General features: G+C 33.2%; 1 protein-coding gene across 1 annotated transcript; it reads left to right on the top strand.

The window, feature by feature from the left end:
- Positions 1 to 5,091: 5,091 nt before the first annotated feature.
- Positions 5,092 to 11,444, top strand: LOC119687508 (dyslexia-associated protein KIAA0319-like protein). The gene is made up of 12 exons (XM_038101841.1): positions 5,092 to 5,338; positions 5,396 to 6,056; positions 6,117 to 7,173; positions 7,236 to 7,393; positions 7,449 to 7,589; positions 7,655 to 7,786; positions 9,055 to 9,163; positions 9,229 to 9,419; positions 9,482 to 9,763; positions 9,827 to 10,073; positions 10,140 to 10,322; positions 10,383 to 11,444. The coding sequence occupies exons 2-12, from the start codon at positions 5,448 to 5,450 to the stop codon at positions 10,547 to 10,549; spliced, it is 3,276 nt and encodes a 1,091-aa protein (XP_037957769.1). The 5' UTR covers positions 5,092 to 5,338; positions 5,396 to 5,447; the 3' UTR covers positions 10,550 to 11,444.
- Positions 11,445 to 11,478: the final 34 nt, after the last annotated feature.

Genomic DNA, 11,478 nt, shown 5'->3' with positions numbered 1-11,478 from the left:
TTCGTTGTTTAAATCGATCAACCAGAACAGCGGAACCCAACACTTTTATAGATTGAATGACCGCAACATACTAAATTGATAAATAATAGTTACTTGGATTAAAAGAATGGCAGTCTACCCAAAACCTTAAGACTTGAACTTGAATAAATTTAGGGTCCCCTTGCTAATATGTTGAATGAATGTTGTTGAAGGCATCACAACATTCATTCAACTTAACCGGATTAAGTTCGTTATAACTTATTCGAGTAGCGTTTGTAGAACCCTACAATAAAACAAGTCTCTCATGCTCTTAAGATGTTCTATGATTTTTTATTTGTTCTTCTGCTCTGTTGTCTTGTGCCTTAGTTGGTTGTCAATCCGTAGCTACATTGTATGGCTAGCCATATTGGGATGAGTGCGAACACATATCTGCGTAGACGCTAATGACTGTTTGTTCATTGCCTTCTGGCTTCAACTTCTTGGCTCTGGATCTGATGACGGCTACGGTAATACAAAGCAAAGGCAAGCATTAAACTTGCCTACAGCGTCTGAATGATTATGTGCATGCTGACCTATGTATCCACAAATACATCTTAGCTGCTCCACACCTGCTTATCGTTTGCATTTCTAGATCTTAGAAGTTGTTTACTTAAATTACTTGTTTTTGATCTTGTGGTTGTTGTTTTTTTTTTGTTTTTATTGTTATTTATAAATTTAATTTAAGGGAATAAAGGGAATTTTTCAGTAAACAAGAAAAATGTAATCGATCAAGCATCAATAATTTACACGCAAGTCGCTAACAAAGCTTCCATTGCACTGATGAGAGAGTACAGTAGGGATTTGTTATCACCGGAGTGGCTTCGAGAAATAACAAGCAGCTAATTGGTTTACAATGTCCATTGAACAAAATATCGAAGTAAATCATTATTATTCCAAGTATCATTAGGTATGTTTGTACAATAACAATAAGTTGTTTTTCGTTGGTCGGATCCATTTTAACTTAACATGCAGTGACTCTTCATTACAAATGCACATACTTAATAATAATTGTTATAATTATATGAGATGGAGGGAATAGCTGTGTGTTTATTATTGATATATTTATAATTGAAAAAAAAGTTAGAAACCTAGATGTCTACCTATTACCGAGTCTAATAAACGAAGGATTTAATATTCTTTTCTTAGCATGTTAGTGCTCGCAGTTCGCAGAAAGGTTTTCCTCTCTCTTGTTTTGATCTTCTTCACCCGGCTACCTTCAACGTATCTCTGGATCTTGCATCTTGTTGGTTTCATTTTAATATTATAGGACTATGCAGTTGTTTCTTTATATTACTCATTTTCAATTTAACTCTGTTTTTTATAAATAGTTCCAAAACTATGAGTCCGTCATATATATTTTTTATATACATATATGTATATATGCCCCAATTGGAGCATGTATAGATGTAAAACATCCAGCCTCCTGATAAACAGACGGAAGTGCACTGTAATTTCATTACATCTATTATTTGTAACGCTACTTCTGGTTGTCGTAAGCAAATATGATTTGCTATAATTTTATTAAAAACACAAAAACCCTGATTTTACGCGCTTTTATTTCAGATGTGAACGAGTTTATACTTGGACTAAGCACCAGTAAACTAACACGGTTTAAATATCGGTTACTAATCCTTGGAGATTTTGTGAAACGCATATTGAAACCCCCAATAATCTAAACCCTGATTTTATGTGCTTTTATTTCGAAAACAAAATCAGAATAAATATTAGTTAATGATCGTGTTGTAAATATCGGATGTCGATCCTTGCAGATGTTGGTAATTAAAGTCTAGAACGACACCCAATAACAAGCTTTGACTTTAATTGTTTAGATTTCGAAGATGACTGAATTTGAACTATGAATAATAACTAGTTTTATTAATGAGTAGACCCTCGTCAGCTATCATACTTCCTACATAGAATGTTGACAGCTTAAGATTTTTAAAATTCTTTGTCCGTCTGCATTGCTAGCGTCTAGTGATTGCCAGAAAATAAGGCTAGTTCCCACAAAGGTTATTATAAGGTTTTCCAAAATTATATTTAACAATTTTTTTCATGAACTTGAAGTGGCAGCCATAGCTAAAGTCAAATCAAAAGCATTGGCTTTAGTAGAATGAAAGTCCAGAGGAATCAAGTCCTGTGACTGGGTTATACATCGCTGATCTAAATAGAGCATGTGATCAGATCAGAAAAATAAATGTTGTCAACATTTACAGTCTTACAGTCTTGAAGAATTTTGCATGCAAATAGGTAGAATTGCTGAATACATTGAATATTGTAATTACCGAAAGAGAACGAAATTTGCAAAGAACTCAGTAGTCGGTAATAGCCATGACCATAGTTTACAAATCATTTTTAACCAGACCACTTTGGTTTAATGAATATTTTTTTTGTTTTTTTTTTTTTTGAAAATGTGGGACAGTAAAAAATTTTCGACAAATGGAGAGATAATACCTTAAATGTGCGTTTTGACGACTTTAGCATAATACATTATGGCGAAAAGTTTAAAAATTGAAATTTTCATTGAGAGGACAATCTGGTACTTGTTTTATAAATGTTTGTTTTAATGACCTTGACAACGCATTATTTAGAGTAGTTAAAAAGATTTAATTTGTATTTAATTTTATTTTTACGCTAAACGTCAAACTTTCATAATATATATTAAAAATTAAACACACTAATTTCATAAAAAATATGCTTATATACATAAAAAGTAGCTGCATCTATTATAGTGAGTAATTGCATCATTGATGTGCTTTATTTAAACACTATTTTCCATTAAACTTGCAGACAAAACTTATTGTTGTCTTTTGAAAATTCCAAATGTTTGTGGTTCCCATGTACTAAAAACATAATATAAAAATAATTTTTTGGTACTATTACATTATTAATAAACTATTTTAAATTTGTTATTTATTTATTTTCATAAATTTAACATTTTTTTTACTTAAAGGTTATTATGTCAACTAACTTTATATTACAAACAAAACACGTTAGTTTTATATAATTTAAATTAATTACAATGTCCAATATTTTCACCATCTTCGGGGGTTAATTTCAGAAACTATGTACAACATCTAAAATATATATATATGAGAATTCAAGTGCACTCATTTCAATTCACAACAGAATATAACACATAAATATAGGAAAGTATTACAGCGATTGTATACATCAGGGCTGTTCAAAGCACTGCCCAGGGGACAGATGCGGTCCGCAGGTAATATAAGTGCGGCCCGCTTGTAATATCAGTTCGGCCCGCTGCTAATATATGTGTGGCCCCCAGCTAAGATATGTGCGGCTCTCGACATGTCTATAATCTACCACAATTACGTAAATTATCGTTTGATACATTTTGGTATAATTCTATTAATTTATTTTTATGGTATCGCAAAAAAATGAAATAAAATAAATAAATTAATAAAACTAAATTTAACATTTTCACCGTATATTTATTGTTCTTCAAAGAAACCATGGACATATGTATTAGTTTTTGCAGCCCTCCAATCTGCACAATAACTTGTTTTGGCCCGCGATCGTATCTGGTCTGGACAGTCCTAGCATACATTATACCTAAACAGTGAGTATAGGAGAAAAACATTCTTAACTTGCTTTCCAAAGTACAGATTCCTTTAATACTTCCATTTCTATTTCCTTCTAAAATCAAATTTATTGGTAGATATAAAAACTAAGTGGCCTCATGATATATACTTGATTTAGGAAAAAAGTCCAATTTTACCTCCTTAATAACTTTAAGGACCTAAATACTAAAGTGGCATTTACTAATTTTATTACAAATCTCTTTTAATCTGTTAGTAAATTCGATTTTCACTTCTCAAAGCTTTTCGCCACATTTTCACCCTATTTTTAGCTTTCAAAATTAAATATGTAATATATGTTATATGTAAATATGTAATATATATGAAATTGATTTGTGACTTAATTAGACTTAGAGGCAAGTAATGCTATATTTGTTGTGGCTTAATAATAATTTTTGCCGACGCATTCTACTGTGGCAGCACCAGACACAACTTAAACTTACGCATACTACTATATGTGACGCTTAAAACTATGCTACACAAAAGCCGCTGTTTACACAGCTTTTCTACGCGTTCCGTACCATTGCGGCTAAACGCTCTTGAAGCGATGCCGTTGTTAGATAAAATGGACTTCCTTTTTTTGTATGTAACATTTTTGCCCTAAAAATAATGTTAATGCAATAATAGTAATCTGAAAATTGTAATATGTGAAACACCTGAATATAATGTTAAATACGCTTAGGAAAAACCAAACTTTAAAAATCGTGTAAACCTAGTTTTAAGAGAACAAACTCAGTAACAAAAAAGATATTATCAGTAAAGCTAAAATTTAAACTATTTAAACAGATGCCGTTGTTAGAACAGACGGACGCCACGAAATCACTTCGACAAGTTAATACTAAGCATCTTATATCTTTCCCCCTGATTACTGGAATGGGGTTGCATCCACTAAACTTGGGTACAATCTTCCACAATTATTCTTAAGAATTGGTTTCAGTGGATTAAAGTCTCACATTGTGACTATTGATGCTTTCCACCTACAGCACTCGTCCGCGTTTGAACTACTAACTGGAAAGGTCAACATTCGGAAAAAACTAACGCACATTATTTTCTGATGTGCATATTGCTTTATTCACGTTGTGAACAATTTCATAAAAATTATATATTAAATTGTTTGCTTTTGCTACGTTTGCCATGCTGAATTAATTATTTTTGGCTAACAATACAACACTAAATATTATCGGCTATTAATTAAAGCAGAACTGCTAGAACTTTCTGACACATAAAAGCTCCTTCACATCCACTAATCAACTTATGCCAGTGAAAACGACCAAATTTAATTAAATTGATTAACATAAATTGTGTAAGTTGCAGTGGAAACATATAAGAAATGTTTTTATTGAGTACACATCTCACATTGTGGATTAAAATGTAATCCAATTCCGCCAATTGCAACAGTTAATTCACATCTAGTCTGCGTAGTGTCACATCTAGTCAAAGGTTGTTTGGTAGTTCACTTGCAATTCACAACTGACTAATCAGCTGATAACAAATTGAGCTTGTGTTGTTTTTTCTTTGAACATCAGTGGAGTTTTGCGTAGAAATCTATTTCAGTATTACGATTGAAATAATAAGTATTTTTCAGTGTGTTACATTTTTTAATTATTAGTGCAAAATTAACTATGAAAGCCACTTCAAAAATTCGATAAGCAAAAAGTGGAGGAGTAAAAGGATTAGTCGACAAACATATAAGCGTACGTGTGCTCGAAATAATTCAAATAATTGTGAGTAGTAAGCAATTTACTTACAGCATAAAAATCTAATAATAAATTCATGAGCAGCGTATAAACAAGTGCCCAACAGCATTGAATCAGTGATTAGAATTTTCTTGAAATGATGCATCTCAACTACTGCAACGCAACAATTTTTTTACTGTTCCTATTTTACCTGACAGCTGCCAGTCAGTCGACTACTCAAAATGTACTAGAAGCAAATGCAGTAGGAGACCAGTTGGATATGGCTACACGAAATGCCGACAGCAACTTGTTTGTCATGTGCCCGAACATGATTCGGTCTGTATTTGAAAATGCTGTTCCGAGAGATGAGTCCAAAGCTGGAAAATTTGAGTTGTACTCAACTATTGGTGATTCAGATGAAGATAGCATGCATGCCTGCCTAGCTGCATGCTGTGAGAAGCAACGCAACAATAGTTGTAATGTTGTATTTGTTTACAAGCGAAAATGCTATCACGTCCGTTGTTTCACCAACGAAGCGTGCGTTCCCAAAAAACGAGCAAACATCAAAGAGAGACTGCAAATGTTTTTAGTAAATCCGGTACGACAACCTGACGCTGATGATGAAAATGTAACCTGGCTGGATTTTTTAAAAGGGGAAAATGAGAATAATGTTATGTTATCAGCTGAAAATTTGAGTCCTGCTACCACAAATACACTAAGCTTTTGGAGAATGCCACACAAATTTCATTATCCCATTAAAGAACAGGTAAGATTCTCTAAACTATACATTCTATTTTTTACATAATTTTATAAATTTTTATCAAAGGATGTATCCTCTTATGATGATAGTGAATTTCCTATTTCTGAAAAGCACATGAAACAATTATTTATGTCTACATTGGCTGACAACAATAATGTATCACCAGATGAGTTAGCTTTTTATGATACCAAACTACAACCAAATACTAATACAAATACAAACTACATTCCGTGTGACCTCGAATTAGGTAGTGGCTGTCCAGTTAACGAAAAATGTGTGCCTGTATATCCAGATGTACCCACTGGGGTATGTAAATGTTCGCACGGGTTTTATAGAAATGAGCGGCATGAATGCGTTCTAAAAACTGTGGACTATCAGTTAGATGAAAACTCTCCTCGCTTACATATGACAATGGCAGCGGCAAGTTCAAATGTTTCTCCAACAATTACTGAATTTAGCAAAGAAGATGCGATAAATAACGACGCAGATTCAGCGAAGGAAGCTGAGAGAAAGAAACTTGTAGTATCTGTTGTATCAAAGCAGGTTCGACTACCTGAAAAGGAAGTGACTTTAGCCGCTTTTACCGTGCCAGATGAAGAAACGGCTAATACGAAATACAACTATTTATGGACTCTAATTAGCCAACCAAAAGGTCCGATGAACGGTACAATATCTGATCAAAGTAAAGCAAAAGTGCGACTTTCGAATCTTTCTGAAGGATTGTATACATTCCGTGTAACTGTTACCGGAGCTAACGATACGTTTGGCGAAGCTACAGCCAATGTAACGGTTTTACCAGAAGCACGTATAAATCGTGTACCACAAGCTATAATAAAGCCACCTTTCCAAATATTACAACAGCCTACCTCACATACTGTACTTGATGGTAGCATTAGTACGGACGATGACAAAATTGTAAGTTGGCAGTGGGAAGTAGTATCTGGTCCAATCGGCTATCAACCGAAATTGCCCAACACAAGTACATTGCAATTAACCGACCTTACGTCACCTGGAAATTATACTTTTAAACTAACCGTAACGGACTCGGATAATGAGAAAAATTCTACAACAGCCAATATTATTATGGTAAAAGCTACAGATTATCCACCAGTTGCAAACGCAGGTAAACGTTATGGAAATCAAAATAAGAAGTTCTTCATTTACATTGTTTTCAATTAAAATCAGGTGAAGCAGTTATATTGTTCTTGCCTAACAACAATGTCACACTTAATGGCACTGCTAGTACTGACGATCATGAAATTGTTGCTTGGGAATGGACGAAGGATGCGAGTGATGAAACGAAAGCAGTTGACATGCAAAATACTAGAACTCCATATGTGCAGGTTTATTCCTTCTTATGGTTGTATGTAAATTTTTTATTGAATCATTATATTGCAGTTGTCCAATTTAGAGGAAGGGATGTATACGTTTGTATTAAAAGTTACAGATGAAAGCGGTCAATTTAGTACGGCGAAAGTGAATGTTTTCGTGAAGCAACCTACAAATTCTCCTCCCATATCTGTAGCAGGACAAAATAATGTAATTTTAAAGAAAATGTAATTTAAATATGTGAAAATATTTATTTAATAATTTATTTTTTTAAGACCATCAATTTACCACTAAATTGGGCTCTACTAAATGGAAGTCAATCAACAGACGATATTCGAATTGAGCGCTACAATTGGAAACAAGTCTCTGGACCCAATACCGCAGCTATAAAAAATTCCAACACTTCGGTAAATATGCAAAAATTAATATTATGCTGTTCTCTCTGAGGAAATGTGAATTTTTGGCTTTTTACTGAACAGAGGACTACTTTCTTATGTATATGTTAACTGATATTGTAGTTGTAATCCGACAGGTCCTGTTGTTATTGTCGTTAAAGGCTGTGATGAGCAACATTTAGTCGCCTGTGCAGACAATTGAATCTTTGACGTAGACTTCTGTTCCTGGAACCTATACAATAGCAGCTTGCTTGTCATTACGTCATCCATCAGTTCAGTTGTTCTAAAGTAGCTAACTTAAAATTAATTAATTGTTAGCTTACTTTTGTTATATTGGTAAAGTTATTGAAATTTGATTCAGGCTTTACCTTACCGATACCCACTATACTTTCATTAAACTCAGCTCTTCTTAAAAGCACCGCAGGCGATAAAGCACCGGTGGATATAAAACACTAATCATTTCGTCTATATCTTCCTCTCAGTTTAATCTTTGTTGCACTTATATATTTTTTGCTTACTAGACTTTGTCAAGGACGGTTGGACAACATGGAGTAACATAACAACCATATAGAAGCCTAACATGCTTAATAATTTATTTTCTCTTTTGTGTTAGCATTTTTACCTTTTATAACAAACGGTCTAGGTCTGGCCGTTCTTGAAACCATAGAGCATTTTATTTAGTTACGATAGAATATATTTATTAAATGGCATTCAGAAGTTAGTCTTTACTTTTTACTTTCATTGAGAGTTTTTTAAAATAATAAGTTACTGATGTCTTGCTTATTAAATATGATACATAACTTAATGATGACATTTGTCGTTTTAGATAGTGAGCAGACATTCTCCACATATGCTGCTATACTGTGGAACAAGTGTAGTGGTCATAAATAGATATTAAAAGCAATGGGTGGCTATTCCATGAGCGAAGACAAATTAACAATACGGTTATTTAATGCAACCTATACTGTTCCAGTATACATATCCTAGTTTTGCTTTTTATATGCGCTTCAATAATATCCAGTCATGTACGTCACCTGTTCACCACCATTGTGCGGAGTCTAAAATGATTCTTATAAAATAATATAATGAGCTTTAATGCTGTCTCAGCAATTTCTACTTGCACGCCATATATAAATATATATATATAAATAAATATATATATATATAATATATAAATATTTAATATATAAATAAATATAAATAAATATAAATAAATATTTATATATATAAATAAATATTTATATATATTATATCTTCTTTCTTTTCATTCAACATTTCAGATCGCTAATGCCACATCACTTACTCTGGGTCTGTATGAGTTTGAGTTATTTGTAACAGATGCAAGTAATAATACTGCAAGCGATAAGGTTTGGGTTAAGGTAGTACAGGGTAAGAATGGACTTATATTTTATATGTGTAACTCCTGTTCTTAATTTATTTTGTTAAATATATAGAAAAGAATGCGCCACCTGTTGCGAACGCTGGTGGTGACAAAAGCGTCACTTTACCGATTTCTGCACTGTATTTAAATGGGTCGAAATCATCGGACGATCTGGCAATCGTGAAGTATGCGTGGTCTCGTGATGATTCTAGTCTTGCAGCAGGTGTTATAGTGGGAGACACGAATACAAAACCTGTTCTAATTGTAAGCTGAGATGTGGCTAGTTTTGATATCAAAACCTAAAGAACAGTTCCATTTTCTTTTAGTTAACAAATCTTGTGCATGGACGTTATGTTTTCAAATTGACGGTTAGTGATGAGCAGGGCTTAACTAATACTGACACAATCAGTGTCATAGTGCACCCGGATCCGATGCTTATGTACCTCGTTGAGTTGACATTGCCAATGAGCATATCCAACCTTGCTCAATCTGAATTGAATTCAGTTGTGCAAAAAATTGCATTATTACTAGGAGATATGAAAATTCATGTGCGAGAGCTGAAATATGATTCGAGGGCTGAGACATCAATTTTAGTCATTTACGTAGAGGTGTGTACTCATAGTTCATAGCTAATTTTTTATTATTTTTTGTAATTTATGTTCCCTTTTCAGTCTGCTGCTGGTTCTGATGGACAAACGAATCCCGTAGAGGGGCTTGTAATTGAACAATTACTTAAGGATAAACTGCAACGTGATGTCTCCATACTAGGCACAGTATTTGCAGACGTAAGAACAACAGTTTGCCAAAACAAATGCTCCGGTCATGGCGTTTGCAACACAGTTACCCGTAATTGCATATGCGAAGCATTTTGGATGTCTTCGTTTGGTTATTACTGGGGTGTCAGTGAACCAAATTGCGGTAAGACAAACAAAATAGACTATTTCACATACATACTATAATGTTGATACACAAAAAAAATTGCAGATTGGTCTATTCTATATGTGTTTGTTAGTGTCATTATGTGCTTCTTATTGTTGTCAATAATATTATGGGGCATTGTTTGTGCATGCAAAAAGTCAAAACTAAAATCCCGACCAAAAGCACGATCACGTCCGAAAGTGCAAAAGTATTCTCTGATTGGTAATCAGGATGAAGAAGGTGGACATTGTAAGCTAAAATCATCCACAACTCCAAGTATAAAGTAATATTATAATTTTATTTTTTTAGTTGGACGCGTTTCATCCTTAACAGATTCCGACACGGATTCCGATGTCCTTTTCGAGACACGCACAAAACCTAATGGAATTCTGCGTCTAAATGGAAACAAAAATAAGCACAATAACGGTCAAAACAAATACGCTATCACCAAACTTGGAAGAAAAGTGAAAACATAATTTCTTTAACTATTCTCTAACTTCAGTTGGATGAATGATTGTAAATGTTATTTTCACATTTAGAACCCATCTTAGATAGTTCTTAAAAACTAGTCTAAGATATTTATTCAGTATTTATTTGTTATGCTTTACTATGTACTTAATTTAATCGCAAGAACTTTTGACTCACTTGGGGAATAATAATGCCGTTGATGATCGCACTCTCAAAACAGATTAGTCCAATCATCACAACATCTTAGTTTTGCCTGTAGTTTCTTATCTTCTGCCCTAAGCTTTGTTGTTGCACGTTTTAAAATTTTAACTTTAACACATTATAATGTAGATGTGATACGCTTAAACTCGTGCATTGTCGAAAACATTCCAAAATTTAGTTCAGTGGGGTCAGTAAGTTCTTGGCTCCCGAAGAAAAACTTTTTTGAAAAAAGTTTTAAACGAATTTGTAAACAAAAAAAAAAGGTTGCCAAACTGCAAACTGAAATAAAAGCGGCATTTTCAATTGTAGATATTTTGTTATTTTGAAGAACCTAGTTTTGACATTATTTGTCACAATTTCCTATAAAAGATTGCAAAAATGTTCCCCAGCAGTCTAGGGCAAACTTCGCTCTATCTATCTATTTATAAACAACACTTGTGTATTATTTTTGTGCTCTCTTGAATTGAAGTCTATAGGTCGAGCCAGTTCCGGAAAACAAGCGTTCTCTCCGCAAACACAGGTTTCGACTGAATTTCATTTTTATACTTAAGATTTAATGGAAATATGATTTGTATATAAATTAGTTATTAGGAGTGTTTGTATATACTTTGTGTGTGTATGTGTGTTACCTATATGTGTTTATGTGTAACTATTTATATGTTCTATGATGTCAGATAAAACAAAAAAAACTTATTAAAAACATACTAAAATTTCATTATTTTTATTTGTTTATTTA

This window comes from Teleopsis dalmanni, chromosome X (genome assembly GCF_002237135.1).
Source record: "Teleopsis dalmanni isolate 2A chromosome X, ASM223713v2, whole genome shotgun sequence".
Classification (NCBI taxonomy): domain Eukaryota; kingdom Metazoa; phylum Arthropoda; class Insecta; order Diptera; family Diopsidae; genus Teleopsis; species Teleopsis dalmanni.
Note: the sequence above shows the minus strand (reverse complement) of the source record. Positions and strands in the feature narration are given on the sequence as shown.

What these genes read in the sequence shown, in the direction of transcription:
- LOC119687508 (XM_038101841.1), top strand. Translation starts at nt 5,448, where the DNA reads ATGATGCATCTCAACTACTGCAACGCAACAATTTTTTTACTGTTCCTA. An exon ending in TCCACCAGTTGCAAACGCAG is followed by an intron (nt 7,174 to 7,235) that starts GTAAACGTTATG and finishes AATTAAAATCAG; the next exon opens with GTGAAGCAGTTATATTGTTC. An exon ending in TTTTAGTCATTTACGTAGAG is followed by an intron (nt 9,764 to 9,826) that starts GTGTGTACTCAT and finishes TTCCCTTTTCAG; the next exon opens with TCTGCTGCTGGTTCTGATGG.